Here is a 26,619-nt window from a genome sequence, read left to right as displayed (position 1 = left end):
CGTAAGACAACCTACACATTCTAGTTATTAATCTAGTAAACTTTTTCTGAATTGCTTCCAATGCATTTACATTCTTAAATAAGGAGACCAATACTGTACACGGTACTCCAGATGTAGTCTCACCAATACCCTGTATAACTGTAGCATAACTTCCCTACTTTTGTATTCATTTCCCCTCGCAATAAACAATAACATTCTATTAGCTTTCATTTTGAAGTATGACTGTGAAATTTCACATTATTTAAAAACCATTTTAATGATTTACCAAGGAACAGAATTTAAAAGTGAAAATTTGTTCAGATTGATATTTTGAAAAAACGATAAAGATCACTTGCTAGAGGCTTCATCATAGCTCAAAGCATTGTTGGAGATGAGAGGCAGTTGGAAAATCAGGTCTGCAAGCATGTCTACATGATTGCAACATTTTGCAGCAAAGAAATGCTGGATATTGGGAGACTCACTGCCCTTTATCCTCCCTGAACATTGCCATCTATATGAACTTTCTTACCTATATTCATGAAAACCCTCTTGATCTTCCCTCTCTACACCCATGGTCTCAATCACTGACAGGGCCATCTCCAACTATTTCCTTGCAACTCTCACCACCCTCACCCCCTCCCCCCCACTGCCTTCCATACACACTTCCTTCTGCATTCTCTCATGGAAAACTACTTCTTCTAAATCACTCACAACTGCACTTTCAAACTCCGAACCGCCTAACCTTTGGTCCTGCGTTTGCCACTAACATTGCAAATGGTTCCCTCTCTTCTGGTATCGTACCCCTCCATTTCAGGACCAATGTCATCACTGTCTTCCTCACCAACCCATTCTTGGCTCTTCTCCAATGTGTTGCCTCCCAAATCTACGCCCAACTTTCTCACAGCCTAATTCCTGTTTTAATTACTTCAATCAGGTTTTCACTCCTGCAACAGCACTGAAACAGGATACTAATCAAAGACACAAAGACTATAACCATGGTGCATTTCTTCCCTCATCCTCCTTGTCCTCCCTGCAGGCTTTGATAAACCAATCACTGATTGATAACTATTGCCATTATTTGCTATCTTCCTTGAACTTCTCTCCTGACTTGGTTCCATTCTTATCTTCTGATCATAGCCAGAACATCTTCAGAGATCGTTCGGCCTTAGTTTTCACTGAAAAGTTGCATATTGAGATTGTAGTTGTGCTCGAGTTGGGTGTCGATCAGTGGTTCTTATTCAAAGAGAAATGATAAGAAGTCACCCAAATTTCCAGTTGATAAATTACTGGGACCCGATGGTTTACATCTAAGGGTCCTGAGGGAAGGTAGGAATGAAATAGTGCAGGGTTGGACTATAATTTTCTAAAGCACTGTGGAAATGAAAATTGTGCCAAAAGATTAGAAAATGACAAACGCAACAACCTTTTTCAAAAACAGGAGACAGAAATAGGCCAGGAAGTTGGTCACTGACCTGAAACGTTAACTCTGCTTCTCTTTCCACAGATGCTGCCAGACCTGCTGAGTGGTTCCAGCATTTCTTGTTTTTATTTCAGGAAGTTATATGTCAGTTAGTCTCACTTCAGTGGCTGATAAACTACATAGGCTGCATTTTAAAGCCCCTCTGCCATCGGGAACGTTGGTGGGGGGCATTGAAGATCGGTAGGGTGAAGGCCCACCTCTGACCCCAACGGCGACAGGCCCCATGCCGATATCGACGGCGGCAGCGAGGCCTCATGGCAGCCGCCCCGCCACTCAGCGACGAGAACCCCATTTAAATATGTGAACAAATTTACATACCTGATTTAATGAGGGTCCCATCGCCTCCTTGATCGCTGCACTGATCTTCATTCGGGTGGCCGAGAATGCTGCGCCTTCGAATCTCCATACGGGGAATCGTGGCGCGACACCTGTGGGGAGGGGGGAGGAGGATTATTTCTCTGTGCGTGGGAGTGGGGTGACATCACTGCAGATTAGATGGGGGATGATGGGAAGGGTTAAAGGGCAAAGGTGCCGAACTTTGGGGGGAAAAGGTCAAATTCTTAATTAACAAATTCTGGGGGGGAAAGGACAGGAATGTTTTGAAATGCCATTGGAGGCGGGTGGGATGCGGGGGGGAGGGTGGTGGAAAAGTTAATTTAATGGTAATTTAATTCTTTTTTTTGGTCATTGTACTGACATGGCCCTTTAACTTTAAAATCTCCTTTAAGGGCTGTTAACCCTTTAAAAATGGTGCCGGCGCCTGCACATTGGCGACAGACGCCATTGCCTGTGACGGCTTGCCCGCCCCCTCCAGTGATTGTGGGGGGGCAGGTTCTGCGGCCATGCAAATAAGCCGTCACATTTGAAATCGCGGCGAATCCGTGACATGGTGCCCGTGCGGGCCGGGTACATTTTTTACGTCCCCCACCTACTTCGGCGGCGGGCTCTTAAAATGCAGCCCTATATGAGAGATGTATTTCATGAATCAAGTTAATTAGTGGCAGTCAGGATGGATTTCTATAAGCCTGGTCATGCCTGACTGAATAAACCTCTTTAAAGAAACAATAGGAAAGATTAAAAAAAATGGAGTGAAATTTTGTGTATTTAAACAGTCTGTCAAAGACAAAGGAAAAATCTTCAAAGCCAAAAGTTGTTAATGAAACCCCATCTCACACCTATTCTAAAAACATTCCAGGACAAAGGCCCACCACCCAATCTGAACCTGACGGGACCCGATGACATGTGTTGTGTTCGGGTCGGGTTGCACTTCCGGGTCCGGCATTCGGGCTGGGTCAGGCTGTGTGGGACATGCTCTATCACAGGTGGCTCCAATGTTAATTTTTGGACTAAAAGGTGGTTTTGTTACAGTTATTTTAAGCTTGTGCAGATCAGTAACAAAGTGAAAACTGGAAGGTAAGTTAACTGGGGACAGCACAGTGGCACAGTGGTTAGCACCGTAGCCTCACAGCTCCAGGGACCTGGGTTCAATTCTGGGTACTGCCTGTGTGGAGTTTGCAAGTTCTCCCTGTGACTGAGTGGGTTTTCGCCAGGTGCTCTGGTTTCCTCCCACAGCCAAAGACTTGCAGGTAATAGGTAAATTGGCTGTTGTAAATTGCCCCTAGTGTAGGTAGGTGGTAGGGAAAATGGGATAACTGTAGGGTTAATATAAATGGGTGGTTGTTGGTCAGCACAGACTTGATGGGCCAAAAGGGGCTGTTGCAGTGCTGTATCTCAAAATAAAAAAAATAAAACTGATGGTCGGGTTAGGTCAGGTGCGGGAAAAAATGGAAGGACTCGGTCTCGGGTCGGATGTGTTTCTATCGGGCTCGGGTCAGGTTTTCTTTTTGCAGACCTGAGCAGGCCTTTATTCCAGAATTGAAAGTCTTCTTCTAAAAAAAAAAGGAGTTTTGAAGTAGCCACGTCCTGGGCCATTGTGTGATCACCATGGGCAGAAACCAGCATGTCTCCTAACAGGACGTGAGTGGTGACACAGTTAAACCTTAAAACAAAGACAGCCAGAGAGAGAGAGAGAGAGACTGACCCAGAAGGTGAAGCTACTTGTAACAGCTGGAATTCCAGCAAACCAGGAGGCACCTGCCCTGCTGAAAAAATCTGACATCCACATAATGCAGCAGAGAAAGAGCTGGAAATGACCCACAATCTTCAACAGAACTTTCAATTAAGAAAGAGAAATCTACAATCATCTCAGTCCTGCAACTGTCTGGAACTTGAGTCTCAAGCGAATACAGCAGGTTTATTGTAACACTTCTCTCCCACAAAAACCCACCTACATCTATCCCTTTTCAATCTGTTTCTTCATGTGCGTGTGTGTGCGTGCGTGAGTGAAAGAGGTTGCGGCAATTTTGGGATAAGGCGTATTGATCAATAAACAATTGACTTCCTGTTTTTTAAAATCTACAAGAAAATCTGTCACTGTCTGTTTATTTGAAAAATAAAACCCCAAGGGGCTAAAATCTTAATACAAATACACTTGCTGCGGTCAGCTGGGGAGTTGAACAGTGGGAACCACCCATGTCACACCACGTGGCCATAATAGAAGCAATACATTTGGAAGCAAGGTCAGGGAAAGGACATACAAATGAATTTGTAAGATTTTAAAAGGAGTACAGGAAAGGGTTCTTGGTGGGCCGATACATAGATCAATAAAGTGAAAGTGCAAGCAGATAAAGCCATAAAAAAGGCAAATGGAATCCTTGCGTTTAGTACCTAGAAGCATGGAATACGAAACAAGGAGATAACGTAGAACTTATATAAAATCTTATTTAGGCTCCAGTTGAAGTACTATGTACAGTTTTAGGCACCCCATTATGGAAAGGATATAAAATCAGTGGGAAAAATGCAACGTAGATATATAAGGGATGATGGGGTTACAAACGTTTGAGAAATTAGGGTTGTGTCACAAGATCTGAGAAGGATAAGGGATGATCTGACAGAGATCTTCAAGAATGTGAAGGGCTATAGTAAGATAAATAGTGCTAAATATGTTTCCAGGGTCAGTACAACAACAACAAGAAGGAATAAATTTAAGATAATCAGATAAAAAAATTAAAGAGTAATTTTATGAATGTGGATTTGTTGTGCATAGTTTTGAAGATTCAGTGATGTAAGTCTCTCTCCTGTGAGGCCTGAACATCTTATGAAAGTTGATTCACATAGTATGGTGTTTATTTGTATGATAGCATAACCTGGGGATGTAACAATAGCATCTCCTTGTGATTTGGTTTAGTCACAATTGTCTTTTGCACGTATATGTCTTTCTGAAGGAAGGCCGAGCAATTTGGTTCAAATTGTAAGCTGCATTATCCACAGCAAAGTTAAATGTACTGTGTAATCAGTATGATCAGAGTTGCTTGGCTGAAATGATCTAATTTATATCCACATAATGATACCAAATTTAAAAACATATATTATCCTACTTTGGTAGGTTCCAGTAGACACCTGCCAGTGGAATGTTTCTCATTTTCTCTATCAAAACCTTTCATAACCTTGAACTGTTTTGAAAAATCTCCCCTTAACCTTTCCTGCTCTAAGGAGAACCATCCTAGCTTCTCCTAGTCTCTTCTCATAACTGAAGTCCCTCATCCCTGGTACCAGTCTAATAAATCTCCTCTGCAACCTCTACAACCCCTTGACATCCTTCCACTGCATGTTCCTCAGACCTGGAGAAAATACTGGCCTAATTAGTCACGCAGCATCTTCCACTAAACTTGAGACTTTCTGTGACTGGTGGGCACCAGGTGGACTGGAGTGCATTGTAGATGAAAAGAACAATATTATAAACTGAGAATATTTTATATTAGAATTTGCAATTCATTATTTATGCCCCTTTAAAAAGGGGAAAATTATGATTTGAGGGTTTGAGTGTTTCTGTTTAAGGATTAATCACCCTAATTGGTAAAGTAAATGAATTATAGTGGCATGGAAAAAAAATCACCTGAAAATCAGGGGGTACAACTTGATTGTCAGGACTGTGGCGTCTTATTGGCTAACCGTGCTGTCATTCAGTGTCGTGATTAGCAACCGTCATTACGATGACAAGCCAATGGGGAAAGGCAGTAGGCGGGAGCTATGCTTGTGACGGAAGACGTAAACGGGCGACGCACAAAAGCCGTGGAGGAGAGATGGATGTCCGTGGCGTCCAATAGCAATGGCAGGCTTAGCGTGGGGGGCGGAACCAAGGCCAAGTGCTGCCCAGTGGCAGCGAGAGACGGCGGTTGGGCGGGACTCAACGGTTGCCGGGAGGGAAGGTGTTGCTTGGCGGCGTTGGAGGTTGGAGGTGAGGAAAGTGCTCGAACGTGTGAGCGAGAGGAGGGGTTCAGGGACAGGGAGGGGAGGTAAGGTGGAGGGGGAGACAGTGAGACGGGGTGGTGGGGCTTCACTTCCCGGTTGAGCAGCAGGTGTGATGGTGACGGGCGGGGTTGGAGCGGCCTGCGGTGGTCAGGGGGGTGAAAACGCCGCTTCTTTCCTCTCCAGCCACTGTCCTCAGCTTCCCTCACAACAACTTTATAAAATAGCAATAGTGTAAATTGGATGAAAGACCAAACCTACCCATAATTTTACATCCATTTGTGCCTTATCTCCGAAAGTTATGAAGTATTTGTATTAAGCGTGTAAATTCACTACATCTTTTCAATATAAATGTTATTTTCTCTTTGCCTTATTTGGGTAAAATTTACTATTCTGGGAGCTTTATAACACAATTTACGTTTTCCTTGTTACTATGTACCAGCTGATCTCCTTGGGTGTTGATCATGGCTGCTGTCGCGCTGGAAACCAGGCTTCTTCCCACTTTTGGCTGATTTATTGTGAAATCTGTTGTTTATTTCTGCCTGTCGAAACATGCAGGCGACCTGTCAAGCGCTGAAGTGGAAGACCCCAGCTTATTGTAATACTTGGGTTGCTAAATCTCAGTTGTCTTCAGTGTGGCCTCACCCTTTACAACTACTGCTTAGGTGCACATCTTGTGGGAAGGTTGTTAATGGTAACTATTTGTAAACGTTTGAGGCCGTTTGTAGTTGCTTGTAAATTTCTGACTTCAGGACTGAAGAACCTAGTGTGAACTGGTTGATTCTTTTTCTGAAGTTTTCTTTTCAATCTGTAGTTAAGTGACATCTGGAGTGTTGTGATGATTCTGTTAAAGATGTATATTGTTGTTTCAAGTGCTAACATAATTGAAATTGCAGTATGGAAAGTGATCTCAACTCCAGGATGTTTTGTTTTCTTGTCTGTGGATGCTACATTAGTAATTTGGGGATTTTACAGCCAAAAGTTGGTGATGTATTGTAAATAACAAATGTGATGAACCTTGATACTATAATGGGGTTAATGTATGGCAGCAGCTCAAGTAATTGTATTAAATATTTTGTTTATGGAATTGAAGGTATTAAAGTAGATAGCTGAATGTCCATATGAATGGATGACTGTTTGTTTCCAGTATTGTGGGTGGCTTGGCAGGTCTTTTGCTAATAAAATGAAGAGATGTTTGGTCATTTAAATCTTATTGTTATGAAGTATAGAAACTGATTAAAGAAGGGACAAGGAATAAATATATAACCTTTTTTAAAGAAGGATTGAAGCTGAATCCAATGGTTAGGATATCTGTCACATGTACTTAATGAAGTGCTTAATTTGATTGTGGCATCTAGAAAATATAGAAGAACAAGGTTTGTAATATGCGTGTAAAAAAAAAAGTTGCCAACTTTGTACCAAAAAAATGTTAGCAAGGGCAGCATTGATTGCCCATCCTTGGATGCCCTTGAGAAGATGACGATGAGCCACTGCTGCAGTCCAAATATTTTTTATTATTCCAAATGCAACTTACCATAACTCTGTGTAAGGCAGTCGAGATTGTGCTCATTATGGCAAAGCAGTAGGTGATAATTTAATTCCAAGTGGAGCTTAAATGGTTTCATCTGACATCTAAACCCTTATCTGCCCTGGCCTGAAACCTACCAAATTGCATGTATTTCACTGTAATGTGTACAAATGTAAAATACCTACTGCTAAATAGTAAGGAAATAGAATGATTTTTTAAAAAAAGTTTACTGTCAGCCAATTTTGTTAAAAGTGCTGAAGTGAAATCTTTCACTTCAATATGGTAAATGGTTAAAATCACATGGAAGAGTTTCTTCTCTTCCCCTTCCCCAGTGATTTGAACTGCAGTGATTTTTGTTTATTTTTGGTGGTTACTGGAAATTTTCTAGCTGTTGTCTCGGGAACGCTGTAATGGCACTCCTTCATGAGACTGTTTTCAACCATTGAAGTGTGTACTGCCAGCAGATATCCTGCTGCTGCTTTGCAGTTCATCACTTGCAAGTTATGTAACAGTATCCAGTGCTACTTTAAATGCTGTATCCCTATTTGATGTACTTAAAACTAATTGTCAGATAGGCAATCTTGCTTGTTTCAAAAATATTTGAGTTCAAGTTTCCCAGAAACCAATGAAAACGTGCTACTGTTGTCCACTTTACTGCTTGTGCTACATCTCTGAAACTTCTATCATATCTTCTGCCTCACTGTGAGTGATGCTGCATAAAATACACTAGTTTTAACTCCATTTACTTGGAGAATAGCTGGATATATAGCACTGATTTAATCAAGGGATTTAGATTTATGTATAGGGGTTTGAATAAGAAATTCAATATGGGCGTTAAAATCGACTGCTTTCGCAAACCTAGAACTACACCTATTGTTCACTCAGCACGACAGATTTAACATCCCAGAGGAATTATCCCTGATCCGTAATGAGAAATTCTAAAGTATATATCACTCTTTTGTCTGTATTTACCCTTGGCCTGCAACACTTCACAAATGACACTACTGGCCCCATCTTGTCTTTATGGAGTATTTAATCATAAAGTCTGTATCTATCTTTGTAATTTCATTTCAGTTCCTAACCAGATATTTGCTCTCTTTTTGACAGAATAATTAACACCACATCAGCTGATTTTGCTGATGTCTGTTCCACATGCCCATTATTTGTTGGGTGTGGTTGGGGTGAGTTTGGGGGGGGAGGTGGGGAGGAAGTGTCTTAATCTAGTCTATTAGGCTTATTAATTTGGAACTTGTGGCCTTTTGTGTAGCTTGCATACACCCATGCTTTAAAGGGCGGCTCTGCACGTCTCAGGTTGCAGTAGTGAAATCATCAGTTGGTATTGTCGAATGAAACTGGAGATTAGATGACGGCTGTAAAATTAGTCAAAGGTATCTTAATCATTTATAATGTTTGTTTTATGTTCCAGTGTGCAACTGTCCTTTGTGAGGTTTATATATGATGACTAATGAGCCAATATATTTTGTACATAGCATGATGGATACCTGAGACTGACTTCAGGGCAGTAAACCAATTTCAAGGGATTTGGAGACCATCATTAAAATGTACAAGCAGAGCGTGTTGGGAATTGGTAACTTTGTGTGCCACATAGTTAGAACATAGAACATAGAAAAGTTACTGGATTAAATTGAATTTACAGAACAGAAATAGGCCATTTGGTCCAACTGGTCTGTGCTGATGTTTACTCTCTACACAAGCCCCCTCCTACCTTCATCAAACTCTTATCAACATATCCTGTTTATTCCTTTGACCCTCCATGGGTTTACCTGGTTTTCTCTTACATCCATCTATGCTATTTGCCACAACTACTGAATGTTCTGCATTCTCTCAATCCTCTGAGTAAAGACATTTCTCCCGAAATCTTTATTGGATTTGTTGGTGGCTGTCTAATATTTACCACTCCTAGTTTTGAACTTCCACAGCTGGAAACATCATCTCTACGTCTACCCTATCGAGTCCCTTCATAACTTTTAAAGACCTCTATTAGGTGCTTATTAGGCAATTAACAATTGCAAGCATTAATATTTTCAGTTACTTTATATAGCTTTGTAGTTCTATGTTGTAAATGATAGCTAAGAACAAATGCAAAGATGAAATGGCCAGGAGTGAGTTGAGGTTACATATGAAGGCAATGCATACATTTTACTATATAGAAGTGACCTCAGTTTATATAAGCTGAATCGGCTTTTTTTTTAGAGATACAGCACTGAAACAGGCCCTTCGGCCCACTGAGTCTGTGCCAACCAAGAACCACCCATTTATACTAACCCTACAATAATCCCATATTCCCTACCACCTACCTACACTAGGGGCAATTTACAACAGCCAATTTACCTATCACCTGCAAGTCTTTGGCGGTGGGAGGAAACCGGAGCACCCGGCGAAAACCCACGCGGTCACAGGGAGAACTTGCAAACTCCGCACAGGCAGTACCCAGAATTGAACCCGGGTCCCTGGAGCTGTGAGGCTGCTGTGCTAACCACTGCGCCACTGCTTTTACATTGCTTATAATTGGGTCAAGGTATTGGTGCCAAAATAGACCTAGGTAATCGTGACTTTCAATATGAAAATAGAAGGTCTGCTAACCCAAGGCTTGAAATTATTGGTTTAAGAACAGGGTACCAGAAGTTTATAAATTGAATTTAGAAAGCATGTAAAACAATTTTCATCTTTCTAGATTGCTTAGGGTCGTATATTAAATTAATATTCCAACAAATTTACATATATTCCAAGTTGCTGATATGAACAAATCTGAGTCCTGATTTAGTATTAGTCCACCACAGCTCTTTGCAGACTTCCAGATCTGATAAATTCAGCAGAACAAAGCAGTGAAGAAGAAATTTGAACATAAATAGGATTCAACTATCAGAGCAACATGAGCTAGATTATTAGGGTTTGCTTGCCAGATGTGACCTACAGGACATTTAGGACAGCGATGAAGGGTTTCTCATTTGTGAAGACTCTTGAAAGATTTTTTAATTGTCAAATTTGAGGGAGGTGTTTTTTTAAAAAAAAACTCGTCCATTTTTAAAATTTAGGTTGAGAATTCCTCTTTCTAAGGACATTTTCTCCTTTTCCGCATTTGATTCTTCCTATTCACTTTTTTTCCTATTGTTCTGGGAGCTCAGCATCTGAGCTGGTGCGTCAAACGCTTAAGGATGATCAGCCTATGAAACAAACTGCCAGTGTGTGTGGAGAGGAGGAAACTCTTAGGGAGTAGACAAATTCCTACTTGAAAGATTTGTGGTGATTACATTTTATAGTTGAGCATGGGTAAAGGTAACTCAAAGGAATGGAAGATAATAGGATGGGCAGGCAAGATGGTTGATGCTATTTTTTATGTTGCATTGTTACCATCTGTTTGGGAGGGCAGACGTGACATGTACTAACGTTCTGCCAGTGGTTTCCTGAAACTGGCTGCAAAAAGCAAGAGAGCTTTCTGGGGTAGTTCTTCCTATGGGAAGGTGCCTGGTTTCTTGCCCCCTCTCCATTGCAACTTCAAACATTTTGTATGCCAAGAATCTAGAGCTTGTGTTTCCCAACGTACCTGGTCAGTTGAGTTCTAAACTCCAATTTTAGATAGCGAACTGTGTATAAATGTGTAATTCAACACTTTCCTGTGTATTTAAATTCATTTTTGGAAAGGGATATCTTGCGTGGTTTAGCCTCACAAATGAACGAAGCTTTTTTTGATGGGTTTTCCCCAACGTGTCTCAGCCCAAGCTTTTTTGGCTCTGTAGAAACCTAACAATTTGTGAAGTAGTACATTAAAATTGTAGGTAAAACAGTGGCATCTTGTTGCTTTACAGGTGGTCTTGTGTGCAGATATTCATCAAAAATTATACAGTGATTCTGCATGTATCAACTTTTTTTTAAAAGAACACAATTGTTCAGTAACTGCTTTCAGTATTGGTCTATCTGAGAATATAACATTTCCTTTGAATTGAAGGAGCCATCACAGTAACAATGTAGGATTAGAATGAAACAAGTAATGATTTCCCTGAACCAACATTTGCATTTTGGGATGACGAATGAGGAGAGGGAAAATAAACTAAATGATACGATTTTGAATGGGGTGCAAGAACAGAGACCTGGGAGTTCTCTCACACAAATCTTTACAGCTGACGAGACAAGTTGATTTAAAAAAATATGTACAGGTACCTTGGATTTATAAATATGGAAATAGTGTTCAAAAACAAGGGAGTTATGTTAAACCTTGATAAGTCACTGGTTAAGCCTTAGCTGGAGTAGTTTATTCAATTCTGGGCATCGCATCTTAAGATGTCAAGGGCCTGTAGGGGGTGCAGAGAATATTTACTAGAATGGCACTAGATGAAGAACTTCAGTTATATGGAAAAGCTAGAATTGTTTTCATTTTGAGCAAAGAAGGTTAAGGGGAAATTTTAAAATTGTACAAAATTATGAAAGGTTTTGGTTAGAATAAGTAAGGTGAAACTCTTTCCATTGGCCGGAGAGTCACTAACCAGAGGGCATAGTTTTAAGGCAATTGGCAAAAAAACAGAGGAAAATGAGAACTTTTTTTTTTATGCAGTGCCTGAAATGGTGGTGGATACAGATGCAATCGTCAGTTTCTAAAAGGAATTGAACATATACTTGAAAATGAAAAATTTGCAGGGCTATGGGGAAAGCAGAGCAGTAAGACTATTTGGATAGCCATTTCAAAAAGTCAGCCAAATGTACCCCTTCTATGCTTTCAGATTCTATGATCTGTACAAATTATGGAAGCAAGGTAGCTTGAGACTGGAGGCACATATTTAAAATCTTGTAGACTAGTGCCTTGTTTGTTCAGTTTGCTTCATGAATTTAGCTGGGGAGTCTGCAGATCCATTGGAAATGGAAATTGTTGACATGATAGCCATCTTGTTTGCTTTGTTTTTGCTAAAGATACAGCTGCTGGAACTGAGCTGTCTCTTGGGTAGCTTCTGTTCTCGCTTGTACCATATGTGTAGTTTGGAGATTTATGGCATAATCACCTTTTGGTCCTGACTCAACAGAAGTATCTCAGCTTGAGATTCCCACAAGTACAGTACAAGAAGTGAATAACACTGCAGAAAAGCTCCCCAGAGCACACAGCTCCTTTAAATTTCAATGTCATTGTTTCCTTTAAACTTTTCTGACTCTCGTAATCGTGTTGTGGATTTTAACTGATATTTTTATTTTCTTCTTGCTCTCAACCATTGGACTCTTAAACCACGTTCTAATTTAACAGGAAGAAAAGCTCTAAAGGCAAGGTCCCATAAGAGATTTCAAGCAACAATTATGGCACATAAGATTAAAGGGAACATGGTCTGTGGATAGAAAGGTAGTTGGAGGACAAGAAGTAAAGAGTAAAGTTCATCAGACTGGAAAGATGGTATTGGAGCTGTTCTTGTTTACATTTTGGAGAAATGATCTGGACTTGAGAACTGAGTTGAGATTATTCAAATATACTGAAGCAGTCCGTGTAGAAATGCAGCAAGACCTGGACAATATCCAGGCTTGGGCTGACAAGTGGCAAATAACATTCACGCCACACAAGTGCCAGACAATGACCATCTCCAGCAAGAGAGAATCTAACCATCTCCCCTTGACATTCAACAGCATTACCATCGCTGAATCTCCCACTATCAACATCCTAGGGGCTACCAATGACCAGAAACTGAACTGGAGTAGCCATATAAATACTGTGGCTACAAGAGCAGGTCAGAGGCTAGGAATCCTGAGGCAAGTAACTCCCCTCCTGATTCCCCAAAGTCTGTCCACCATCTACAAGGCACAAGTCAGGAGTGTGATGGAATACTCTCCACTTGCCTGGATGGGTGCAGCTCCAACAACACAAGGGCGGTGCAGTGGTTAGCACCGCAGCCTCACAGCTCCAGGGACCCGGGTTCTATTCCGGGTACTGCCTGTGTGGAGTTTGCAAGTTCTCCCTGTGTCTGCGTGGGTTTTCTCCGGGTGCTCTGGTTTCCTCCCACAAGCCAAAAGACTTGCAGGTTGATGGGTAAATTGGCCATTATAAATTGTCACTAGTATAGGTAGGTGGTAGTGAAATATAAGGACAGGTGGGGATGTTTGGTAGGAATATGGGATTAGTGTAGGATTAGTATAAATGGGTGGTTGATGTTCGGCACAGACTCGGTGGGCCGAAGGGCCTGTTTCAGTGCTGTATCTCTAATCAAAAAAATTAATCAAAGCTCAACACCATCCAGGACAAAGCAGCCCGCTTGATTGGCACCCCGTCTACAAACATTCACTCCCTCCACCACCGACGCACAGTGGCAGCAGTGTGTACCATCTACAAAATGCACCAAGGCTCCTTAGACAGCACCTTCCAAACCCGCGACCTCTACCAACTAGAAGGACAAGGGCAGCAAATACATGGGAACACCACCGCCTACAAGTTCCCCTCCAAGTCACATACCATCCTGGAACTATATCGCCATTCCTTCACTGTCGCTGGGTCAAGATCCTGGAAATCCCTTCCTTAACAGCACTGTGGGTATACCTACCCCAAATGGACTGCAGCGGTTCAAGAAGGCAGATCACCACCACCTTCTCAAGGGCAATTAGGAATGGGCAATAAATGCTAGCATAGGCAGTGACGCCCACATCCCATGAATGAATTTTTTAAAAAAGCCCAAGATTTGATTGCACCAAATTGCGGGAGTGGGAGGTGGGGATGTGCAGGGAGAAGGCAAATTGTGATGAGCACTGTGAAAGACTGCAGGACTATATGCATCGGCTAGCAGGATGGACTGATCGTTAGTAGATGCCATTCAATTTAAAGAAATGTGAAATATATTTTGAAAGTAAGAATGGGAAAATACGTACTCCTTAAATGGTCCATTTCCACTGTTTTTTCCTTCCGCAAAGACTGCAGCAGTATGGTTGCCAGATGCAATATTTCGCTTATGATGTCGATCACTGTACTATCTATTAGCTGGTAAACAGGGTCATGGTGCAGATATACAGGCATGCACAGCTGGAGTTACCACATGCAAGATGAGGACCTTGCAAGGGCAAAAAGGTTGCTGCTTTGCTGGGGAAGATGTAAGGACAGGAAGAGCATTTGTGTTTGGAAAATTGTTGGTAGAATTGCAGCAGCATAGATTTGACCATCAACACTGGCAGTTATTTGCATATAAATAACTGGTGTATAAAAACAATGTGATTCTGTAGACCTAGTTCTTCCAATTGAAGAGTTAGCATGCACACAATGGGTTGCATGGACTTTTTCTGTAATTTTTATGATTAAACTCTTGCAATTATTTTTAGAATGTTTGTTTAAAATCGGAGATTTTCAAGCAATTTCTTCCATACCTGTTGTTTTCTACATAATACTCCCGAAGACTAGAAATTGGAATAGCTTGTGGAAAATAAGATTTTTCAGTCCACTGTGTTTGAATGGAAATTACTTTGGACTTTGTGTTCTTAAAACAGGTTTGATTGTATTAGAGTATCCTGATGATGCACTTGTCAACAGTGACGTTTTATCTTTTTATGACCAGTCTAAACTGCAATATGCAAATTCAAAGGACTTTACTTGACAAGCTTGCTATACTGCAGATGAGGTAATAGGAGGTATTGAGTGCTCATTTATGAGGTACTCTGTACTTTGGCAAGAGCAGTGGGTGTTGGAAGCTAAATAGTTCCTGTTAGTTTTGGGGGGAAAAAAGTACTTTTAACTTGCCTTGCACAATTGCCAAATTGAGACTGGCCTACCTGCTAAGGTCCAAAAACTAGGATTGAAAAAGGTAGGTATCAAAAAAAATTGCTTTCAAACATGATGTGAAATAATATTTCACTTCCTAATCTCCTTCCGGTGTTTGTGTGGCACAGACTTTGTATTTCATGTTTATAACTCCTCCATCCTGGGTTACGGTTGTGATTCACTAGGTTGCTCTTGACTTCCCCTCAATATTTAATCTAATTTTCATTTGCCAGTTTTAATAGCTTGACTGCAAAGCTGATCAAATAACGTAGATTTGTTCTCAATATCATCTACCATAGTGCAATGTGTGAATCGTGTTAACTGTTTCCATAGTTGCAAACAAGCTGTCATGGTTGAGGCAGGCTGCTGTAAATGATGACTACACCTATGGAAAAGGAGAGTGCAAGAGGCACGTTAATCATTTAAAACTTAATTAAAGAGAGTTAGGTCGTTTTAAAACCTGTAGTTGAACTTCTGTTGATTTTGTTAGGTGTGTTTGTTAGCTTGGCTTGGTTGGTAACATTTGATCCTTTTGCAAATGATTTTGTGTTCAAGGTGCCTCCAGGCGGGCACGTAAGAGATGCTTTGAGCCACATTGATTTTTTTTCTTTTTTATCTTTTTATTTTACTGACAGTGTAACGTGCAATTCTCCAATGAACGACGCTGTTATTTCTTCAAATCTCTAAAGAGACTTTCTACATGTAGATTGAGCGCACTGAGGCACTGTTCACTTGTGAAGGAAGTTGATGAATATTGAGACAAATCATCAAAGTAAATGGTGAAGTTGGATGATGAGTGGAGGAGGTGATTGTTGTAGGGTGGAAGAAAATGAGATGGCAATGCACTTGCAGACCTGTGTGCTAATAGTGTCAAAGAATTAACCATTACTGATGGAGCAATGAGAAGTGATGCACCAGTGATGTAATCCCTGCAGTCCTTCAGTGATTTCTTGTTCCCCAGTTCATTAACTTCAAAATTAGATTGCATAGAACTTGCAGCATAGAAACCGGCCATTCAGCCCAACCGGTCTATGCCAGTGTTTATGTTCCACATGAGTTTCCCCTCTCCTTACTTCATCTCGCCCTAATGACGATAGCCTTCTGTTCTTTTCTCCTTCATGTACCTGTCTTGCTTCCCTTTAAATGCATCTTTGCTATTTGCCTCAATTATTCCATGCAGCAGCAAATTCCACATTCTAACCACCGAGTAAAGAAGTTTCTCCTGAATTCCTTATTGGGTTTATTACTAACTATCACGTTGATCGCCACCTTCAGATTTGTTCACAACCTCATCACTCCCGAATGTTGCGGTCTCTTCCAGTCCTCTGTCCTGTCCTGCCAGCCCACTCCACTTCAAGACAATGGTCCTCTTCCTCTCTGGTGTGCAATCAATGGCAGTTATTTCAGGCATTTTACCTCAACACTGGAGCTTCTTCTCTCAACCCCTTTGTCTTGCTATGTTTTTCCATGCTTTCAAAATCCTCTTTTTTTTTTCTTTAAACCTGCCTTTTTCAGTAGTGCTTTCAGCCAGTTCCCCTAATACTTCTTCCACTTTAGTGTGACCTCAACCTTAAAGCACCTTGGGGCATTTTCTACTTTAAAGATGCTATGGAAATGCATGACATTGGGCACAAATATAACTTGGTTATATAATGGCTACTTACTGAGAAATGCACAGTGCCAGACTCCCTCAAAAGCTTTTCATATATGCAGTCATGATTCACCAAAGTCTTTAAAAGCAAAGTTCCAGAGGCATGCAGTATAGGCAATAGGAACACTAGTGGAACAATCATGGCAAGATGTATACAGCAAATTCTAGATTAGGCCAGAGCTTTCAAGCTGATAGATAATTTGAGAGTTAACAGCAACTTCCATAGCTTTAGAAAATATCAATGTAAATGCAGTAGGGAAGTAGTTACACAGATAAGAGGAATTACCTTGATTCGTAGCTTATTTAAATCTAAAACTGTTTCACAAAGGCTGAATGCGGTATCTGTTGTCTAAGATTTAAGATGTTACGACTGGGTGAGGAAGGGGTCTCTGGTTCCCCTCTTGCCTCTTTCCTTGTTTGGCCGTAACAGTGTTTATCTTTTAAAAGTGTTTTTAGCTTATCAATTCAATGAGTCCTTATTCACTGTTCCCTAATTGTAATTGTAAATGAACCAACCAGACAGGTTTTCTTAGGTTTAGACAAGAGAGATGTAAGTTTATTATCCTTACCACTCTAACTTGGTTAAAATTACTAAAATATACCACACAACCATGCTAGCATGCATACGAGATAAACACACTCACAAATAGATACAGAGGGGGAGAAAGAATTAAGGGGGGGTGTCATGCAGGCCCTTGCCTGCCAAGAATGAGGCATACTAATTGCGCCACATGGCCATTAATTTTCAAACTGTTGCTGGGAAGAAAAGGCCTGTGACAAGGGTTGCCAGGTTCCTGGCTGAAAAGACATTTTTGCATATTAACAGTGTGTGGAACAAAGGAATTATCCCCTGCTCCAGTACAATCCACAAACAGATGTGGTCAAACCAGTTAGTCACATGACTAACCTGCTTGGTAGTCTGGGTTTTTTTCTGAATTTTAGTATTTGAACTGGCAGAAATAAAGCTGTTTGCTCTTGGATTGAAAAGACCTCTCCTGGCTGGCTTGCCACAGCCTCTCCTGTCTGCTGCCATCTCTTTCTCAGAGCTCCAAAACCCATTGAAGACACATGAACCCCAAGAGAGAATAGTCTCCTACAGTGAAGAAGACTTAAGAATACTGGGCCCAACAAAAAGCAGGATCTACTTACAATCAAGGCCTCTACAGCGAGCTTGAAGCAGTGTAACAAAAAACCCTCTTCAGAGATTGCCTCAAACTTTTCCACTTTATTTTTCTTCTCTTTCTGGCCTTATCTGCATGTGTGTATTGCGTATGCATGCTAGCATTGGGCGTGTCGTGTATCCGTAGGCATTAACCGAATTAGAGTTTAAGCTTAATACATTTCAATTTTCTTCTTTATACCTGAGAGAGCCTGTTCTGGTTTCTTTGCCTTATAATTGGAAAGCAGTGAACAAGGATTCACCAAGAGGGAGCTAAAAACAGTGTTTAAAATTAAACCCTGTTACTGTAAGACCAGGTGAAGGCTGAAAGGGACCCCTAGACCTCTTTCTCACCTGGTCGTAACGGGGTTTAAGTAGAGTTGGCAATAAATGGAATTCAGTTACTGTCTTTTGATTTTGATGGAAAGTTCTTCGTTGGAGTTGAGGTCTTGCAGTTCTCGCTGGGGCCCAGTGCACACTTTCACACTTGCTTCTCTGATACCAGAAGGCTGAAGAGGTTCTCTGTCTGGAGGCTTAAGCTGCTGCCGTGGGTCCCTGGGACTTTGAGAGAGAGAGAGACAAAGAGAGAGCGGTGCTTTCTCTCTTGTTCAGTTGCAGTCTCCCAAAACAGAGGCGCAATTCAAACAGTCCCCAGTCTTGGCAGCAGGTAAGTCTTGTGACCATCTCTTTATTTGAAACGGCATATTCTGCGAGGGTTGTAGATTCCCAAAGTTCCCCAGTCGCACTTGGTGGGGTGTGGAGCTCTGGCTCTTAGACAGACAACGAATGTTGAATATCATTGCTCAGACCAATCATGTTAATTGAATCAGTGAGCACTCCCACTGTCTCTCTATTCAGCTGTCTCTCAGAATGCAAATGTGCAACCAGGTTTTCAGCTGTTCAACTCTGATCTTTTTAAAAGCAAGTTATATGCAATTCCCAGTTTAAAAAAAAGTTCAAGTAGTGTTCCATATGGTGAAATTAACATGTTACCCTTTGGCAGGTGTGTTTTCCGTCACAATGTACAACGATATCTTGTACTGACTTAATTTACAGGATCTTTTTAACTCCATGCTGTGGATGCTTTCATATAGTTAGTGTATGTTTACAATTTTATACATGCAATAATGTAGTTTCTGTTTGTTATTAGGTTGGGAGTCAGAGAATTGAATCTTGTTACCTGAACGGAACTAGTCTGATGACTGAAGTTGTTTTTTTTCTCGAGTGAATAACCAAGTTGGTAAGTTCTTCCCATCATCCTTAATGTTCTCTTACTTTTGCACTGTATTGTAAAAGGGGGCTATTTAAAAAGTTGGATAGATTGATTTAAAGATTAATTCCCACCCTCTACAGCCCTACACTTGAAATTCTCCAACATGTAGTTAGGGGTCTCCCACAAACTGTTTCTATGCCTTTTTAAAATGAGAAATCCAGGTGAAGAGGCAAAGCCCATCATGCAGGACACCACCAAAACTGAAAAGAGCAGAACGGGCGAGGTAAATAATACAGTGGTGGTTAGATAATGCAACTTGGGTTACAAAACCCTTAAGTATTGGAAGGAAGAAAGTCCAATATGTTGCCAGTCTGCCACTTAAAGGTGTGCAAGAGCAAGGTGGGTTCATTATCTTGTCAGTCTGGATGGGCTTTGGATTAGGAATTTGCTGTGTGAAGAATTGAAGTTGAAAACCCCTGTCACTTCCTGCAAGTGCAGCTGATGTATAGCCATGTTTGCAAATCATGCTCGAATTCTTTTTTCCCTTTCTTTCTCTAAGGTTGGTGACTCACTTTGCAAAATGCAATCTTGTGCATCAGACATGCTGGTTGCATGTAGAACAAGTGAACATTTGAGTCCAAAATGCTTTGTATACATGTTTCTGGCAGTTTGAAAATATTCTTGTTTTTCTTGCCTTCCCTTTTCTTCAAACTGCCACTAATATTAGTCAAAGCATGTTTTCCCAACTTCCCTCAAACCCCACCCCACCTTTTTGGGAACTATTTTGTCTTCATTGGAAGTAAAACTGATTTGAATTGGGCAACCTTGAGCCTTGCATCTAAAGCTTGATGGCCATCTATTTGTAAGCACTGAACCCTTATTTTAATGCTATTTGTATTTGTCGAACTTTTTTGAAAGAAAACTGTAGGTAACGATGGCAGACTCCGAGAGTGTAAGGATTGCTCCTGAAATGCCAGCCATGTTTGATGGGATGAAGCTGGCTGCAGTCGCCGCAGTGCTGTACATCATTGTAAGATGTCTGAATCTTAAGAGTCCAACTGCTTCTCCAGAGCTGACTTTCCAGGATACCCCACTGACACGATTCTTATTGAAATCATGTCCGCTGCTGACCAAAGAGTAAGTAAATGAATCGTTTTCCAGCTATTGCTAGGTACAAAGATAAGTGCATTGTTGGGGGTAGAGACCCAACACCTACTTCTTAATTAGAAAGATCCAGCAATGCATATCATAGAATTTCTGTTACAGAAATCTCTATTAATTTTTCAGCATGATTGTCATGCATTGAGATCAAGCACTGACAACCAATGTATGTACCATAATTGATTCAAAACTAAAGTACTGCAGATGCTGGAATTCTGAAACAAAAGCAGAAAATGCTATTAGTAGTCAGCAGCCCAGACAGCATCTGTTCGCTTCTTTACAATGTTCATGTTTCAGGCTTTGTCAGAACTGTTATGTTGACCTGAGCCTTTCCAGCATTATTGCTGCAAAATGAATTGCATTCTTTGCTAAGATGTTGCGGAGAATGATAAGCGAGCCATCTAGCTCTTGCATTTAGTCGACTGTTAAGCCTCTTTCATATCATCTCTTAATTCAGATTCCAGGACCCCAGTATCCCTCATCTGGGTCCTGACATTTTCAATATGCTTTTAAATCTGTTTTTTTTTATATAGATAGGCAGTTGACTTGTGGCCTGGTTTTATCTGCATTTTGAGTTAATGGCTATTTGTGCATTTTGTATATACAAGGCCATTTTAAATCACCTTGGGTTGTGCTTTTGCGCGTTCTTTGAATCCTTTAATTCAGATTATGTATATCAATTGCTTCCAGTTATTAATTTTTTTTATAAAACGCTTGAGTACATAAGATGCTAAGTGAGTATCCAGGTTGTTTGGAAATTAGTTTGAATTGCATTCCATGTTTTTCTGTTTAAATATTTAAACATATATTTTTCATTTTTGCAACAGTTTTTATTTTTTGAGCCCCTTGCAAAACACTAAGTCACGAATATATTTGTACTTACTGATTCCGAAAGGCATGGCTCCCAATGTTGAAAACTCTGCTGCACCCTTTGTGCTGCAGGTTATTTGTTTAGGTAATAGGCATGGTCTCTTTTGGTTGTTCAACATCCCTTTTATAAAATAGATCTCTTAAAAGTTTACATGCATGAGCCTGGAACTCGAGGGCCTTTTTGCCTTGGACTTTTAAGTTTGATCAGTTACTGCAGATATTGCTGTGCTTATCATTGAGTTTTATTCAGAGTTGAATTACAAGAAACATTGGGCCATCATTTTGCTTGTAATATTCAATGCAATTTTACACTGATATGTGCTTGAAGATTTAAATATTCATGATGTATAAAAAGTGTGTGGGACTCCAGTCATCAGCTAGTCAAATTTTGGTGGTTCCTGCAAAATGCTTCAGTGCTTTCCCCACGGTGTCTGTAAAGGGAAGCTAATATAGTCTTGGAAACATTTCACAGTTCCTTTAATCTACTGGAATTCTTTTGAGGAGGCCAATGCAGTTAATGAATAAGACCGATCGCTCAGGTTATAACTTGAATTTCTCGAAGACATTTTGCTGAAAGCTATTTGAATGTTGGTTTGCTTTAATTTGGATTCTGAGACAGATTTCTGAACCATTTCCTGCCGTTCCCTCAATTAAATCCAGTTTCCTCATTCTGATGAGAGTCTTGTGGACCAGATTTTTTGTGGATTATTGAATCTGCTCCTGGAGTAAGGGAGGCAGATTTAACAGCTTAAACACAATTCTGCAGAATCAGAATTACAGAAGGTTGACTTTAAAAGCAACTAAGGGGCACATGTGGCATGGAAAAAAGTCATAGATTAATGCAAAATTAACCAGCTAATTTGAAAGTGGGGTTAGCAATGCAAGCAGATGGTAACAGGCTGTGGCAGGTGGGGAAGGAAAGGGCACGGCTACTGTTGTACTGAAGGAGTCTTTTCTGACTCACTGCATAGATTATTAAAGGGATATTGCTTCTACTCATATAAAATGTGCTGTTGATGTTGGACAGTGCTTCTTTCATTTATCACCACACTATAATAGCAAACCCAATTTTGAAGCTGGCTAAATCATTTTGGATTTAATTCCATGCCGTTTTTCTTCAAATGCTTGAGACATAACATTTATTTCAAAAAACCCAAGTGAATTATATCCCTTGATACTCCCCTTCTCTTTCTCAAAGAATTCCAGTAGACTAGTGAAAATGATCTCTGGCTTCTGAAACCATGGTCTGAATTTTGCATCTAGGCCCCAGGTCACGCTGTTGGAAGCGGGAGCTGCTGCCTCTTGGATGGAGATCAACTGGCCAGCAACTATTTTCCCGCAGCCGGCCAATTAAGAGTCGGCAGGCGCCAAGACCGACAATAAAGGCAGCGGGGATGGGTAGAGAGGCAGTGGAGGTCATGCTCTGGCAGTTCCTGGCGGCATATTTAAAGGGCTGCCAGCACTCAGTAAAATTGTGACTCCCAGGACATTTGCAGGAATTGAAGGCTTGAGAGAGAAATCGGCTAAGACATTGGCGGAAAGAAGACTCCGAGGTTGCCCCATGGTTCAGCAATGCCTCCCTGTAGGCGCTCCTGCAGGGCAAGGCGGGAGGCCGTCTTCCCCAGGGAACAGAGGAGAAGACTGGCACGACTGATCAAGCAAGACTGGACCCCCAGAACCTGGCTCTAGTTCTGCAAGTGCATCAATGACCTCATTTGTTCTGTTAAGTTGAGTACTCCAGACCTCATTTCCCTTTGGGGTTTGCATGTGGCAACGCAAGAGGGTGAGTTTAGTGGAGAGCAAGTGACCACCCAGTTGGTAGCAATGGGGTCAGGCAGCAGCATATCCTGTCCGAGGCATGGCCACATCTTGGTAAGAGGCGCCCATTTGTGATTGCTGACTCCACAAGGTCCTTCCAGAGTGGCCACATGCAGGAGGCCTTAGTGTGCCCCCATTATGGACAGCTGGGCTGCCACCAGCATAGGTGTTGTGATATTTCAGAATACACAGAATAGATACATTTCAACAAGAAAGAAAAATTCCAAGGGTGGGACCCGCCATCCATGGTTAACGAAAATAGTTAAAGTTAGTATCAAACTTAAAGAAAAACCCTATAATAGCGCAAAGGTGGGAGGTAGGTCAGAAGATTGGACAGAATATAAAAAAACAGCAAAGAATGACTAAAAGATTATTAAGGCAGGTAAAATTAGAGTACGAGAGAAAGCTAGCTAGAAATGTGAAGACAGAGATAGTAAGAGTTTCTATAGATATTTAAAGAAAAGTTGGTCCTATAGAAAGTGAATCTGGGGAATTAATAATGGATATAAGGAGGTGGCAGATGAATTGAACAGATATTTTGCATCGGTCTTCACTATTGAGGATTCAAGTAACATCCCAGTATTAGCTGTAAATCAGGAAATGGGAGGGAGGGAGGAACTCAAGAAAATCATAATCACCAGGGAAGTGGTACTGAGCAAATTGTTGGAGTTGCGGGCTGACTAGTCCCCGTGTCCTGATGGACTTCATCTTACGGTGTTAAAAGAAGTGGCTAGTGAGATAGTTGATGCATTAGTTTTAATTTTCCAAAATTCCCCAGATTTGAGTAAAGTTCTGTTAGATTAGAAAGTAGTGAATATAACTCCTTTCTTTATTCAAAAAGGGAGACAGAAAGCAGGAAACTACAGGCCAGTTAGCTTAACATATGTCGTAGGGAAAATGTTGAAGCTATTATGAAAGATGTTACAGCACGGCATTTAGAAAAATTGAAGGTAATCAGGCAGAGTCAACCTGTTTTTGTGAAAAGGATATCATGTTTAACCAATCTTTTGGAGTTCTTTGAGGGAGTTAGATGTGCTGTGGATAAAGGGGAACCGGTGGATGTATTGTGCTTAGATTTCCAGAAGGCATTTGATAAGGTGCCACATCAAAAATGATTGCAGGAAATAAAATCTTATGGTGTAGGGGATAACATATTGGCATGGATAGAAGATTGGTTAGCTAACAGGAAACAGGAGTAGGCATAAATGGGTCATTTTCTTGTGGCAAGATGTAACGAGTGGTGTGCCACAGGAATCTGTGCTGGGCCTTCAACTTTTCAAAATTTATATAAATGACTTGGATGAAGGGACCAAAGGTATGGTTGTTAAATTTGCTGATGACAAAGATAGGTAGGAAAGTAAGTTGTGAAGAGGACATAAGGAGGCTACAAAGGGATATAGATAGGTTATGCGAGTGGGCAAAGACCTGGCAAATGGAGTACAATGTGGGAAAGTGTGAAGTTGTCCACTTTGGCAGGAAGAATAAAAAAGCATATTATCTCAATGGTGAGAGATTGCAGAGCTCTGAGATGCAGAGGGATCTGGGTGTCCTAGTGCATGAATCACAAAAAGTTAGTATGCAGGTACAGCACGTAATTAGGAAAGCTAATAGAATGTTATTGTTTATCACGAGAGGAATTGAATACAAAAGTAGGGAGGTTATGCTTCAGCTATATGGGGCATTGGTGAGACCACATCTGGAGTACTATGTGTAGTACTAGTCTCCTTATTTAAGGAAGGATGTAAATGCGTTTGAGGCAGTACAGAGAAGGTTTTCTAGACTAATACCTGGAATGGCCAGGCTGTCTTGCGAGGAAAGATTGGACAGGCTATGCTTGTATCCGCTGGAATTTAGAAGAGTACGAGGCAACTTGATTGAAACATATAAGATCCTGAGGGGATCTTGACAGTGTGGATGTGGAAAGGATGTTTCCTCTTGTGGGAGAATCTAGAACTAGTGGTCACTGTTTAAAAATAAGGGGTCGCCCATTTAAGACAGAGATGAGGAGACATTTTTTCTCTGAGGGTCGTGAGTCTTTGGAATTCTCTTCCTCAAAAGGTGATGGAAGCAGTCTTTGATTATTTTTAAGGCAGAGTTAGATTCTTGATCAAGGGGGTGGAAGGTTATCGGGGGTAGATGGGAATATGGAATAATCAGTTCATCCATGAACTTACTGAATGTTGGAGCAGGCTTGAGGGGCCGAGTGGCCTACTGCTGCTCCTAGTTCGTATGTATGTTCATATGTTTGTCTTTATGGGGTGACTAACAGAGTTCATCTTTGTGCTTGCAGGAGAAGACAGCCCATAATGTCAAGGAACAGGCCAAGACCAGCAGAGGGGTTCTATACCTGGCCATTCTAACCCCTTGGAGGAGGAGGTGTTGGAATTGGCAGGGCAGCATGGGCAGATGGTGAGATAGAAGTGCAGACACAAGGGTGAGTGGCTGAGTGCATATGCACAAGAGAGCCTCTGGCGCACACGAGGCATAGTGCTTCTGTGTCCACCACACCCTTCACCTGCGCAGATACTTTCACGCCAGCGGATATCTGATTAGATTGAGTCAGTCTGGTGGGCACAGCACAGACGTGCCCAAGCAACTAATAGAGGCTGAGCGAGCCAAGTCCAGTGACACTCTGAGGACTGGCTGAGGCCAGCATGATGCTGACTCTGGTTGATGATGTTCCTCTGCAGTCGTTGGCAACGCGGCTAATGCTGGAGCTGCAGCGTGAGGTAAGGGAATATCTGGTGGAGCTTCCAGAGGGTATACTCGCCCTGGCACGGACAGTGAAGGAGTCTATCCAGCCTTTGAGTGCTGCCGTGTCTCTGGGTGTGCACTTGACTTCCTCCTTTGAGAGATTGGAGACCCTTGTGAAGAACCAGGTCCAGCAGACCACACAGTGAATGCTGGCAATGCGCACAGACCTGCATACCATCGCCTCACTCATGAAATCTATGCAGCAGTCACAGGCGAGAGGAGGACAAGGCACCTGGAGTCTCCATCAGTTCTTCATACTTCTCAGGTCAACAGCAAGGTACAAGTGTTCCTTGCAATGGAGGAGGAGTGGCTGACCTCTACATCTGGGGACTCCTCTCGGGGCGCTCCTGGTGTGCACAGTGGTTCCTTAGCCCCTCTGCCAGTGACACCCGTGCCTCAAGTAGCCACGACGACAGAGGTGGATCCTGCACCTGTGCAGCAGCCCCTCAGCGTGCCAGGATCCCCAGGATCGGGCAGCCCGTGGACGACCGCCAAGGTCATCCGAAGCCACTGGGCAGCACGATCAGCAGTCTGCCTTTATCTTGGCTGAAAGCATAGGGGAGCACTGCATTGGAGCATGCGTAAGAGACTTAGGAAGAGCACCTGGCTGCACTTGGGTTCATGGGTGAAGAGAGTGTTCAAGTCTAATGCCTTGCTTTTTTTGTTCCATTTAATAAATGTTTGATGTGGTGACACAACATCTCCTTCCATGTTTTGTGGACCTCTGGGACTTCCACTAAACCTAGCTCCCTTAAGGGGCTGGATTGAGGGACCATGCTGCGTGCGGTCGCTGCTTCACCCTTGCCACTGACCGCTGGACGATGAAATGGTAACTGAAGGAGGTGACAGCAGAGCTGCAGAAAAGTGAGGCTTTATTGGCATAGATTCAACAGGTAATGAGGGTCATCTGAAAAGTCCTTCAGTGGTCACAGTCCAATTGGACATTGATGGAATGGAAGCCCTTCCTGT

At 41.7% G+C, this 26,619-nt stretch overlaps 1 protein-coding gene across 1 annotated transcript in view; it reads left to right on the top strand.

The window, feature by feature from the left end:
• Nucleotides 1–5,676: 5,676 nt before the first annotated feature.
• Nucleotides 5,677–26,619, top strand: part of LOC137352524 (monoacylglycerol lipase ABHD2-like) — a 91,323-nt gene continuing 70,380 nt past the window's right edge. Inside the window, exons 1-3 of the mRNA XM_068018073.1 lie at nt 5,677–5,756; nt 18,985–19,074; nt 19,966–20,184. Of these exons, the coding sequence (XP_067874174.1) occupies nt 19,982–20,184 (203 nt within the window). The 5' untranslated portion in view covers nt 5,677–5,756; nt 18,985–19,074; nt 19,966–19,981. The remainder of the gene's footprint in view (nt 5,757–18,984; nt 19,075–19,965; nt 20,185–26,619) is intronic.

Source organism: Heterodontus francisci, chromosome 38 (genome assembly GCF_036365525.1).
Source record: "Heterodontus francisci isolate sHetFra1 chromosome 38, sHetFra1.hap1, whole genome shotgun sequence".
In the NCBI taxonomy this organism is placed as follows: Eukaryota; Metazoa; Chordata; class Chondrichthyes; order Heterodontiformes; family Heterodontidae; genus Heterodontus; species Heterodontus francisci.
Note: the sequence above shows the minus strand (reverse complement) of the source record. Positions and strands in the feature narration are given on the sequence as shown.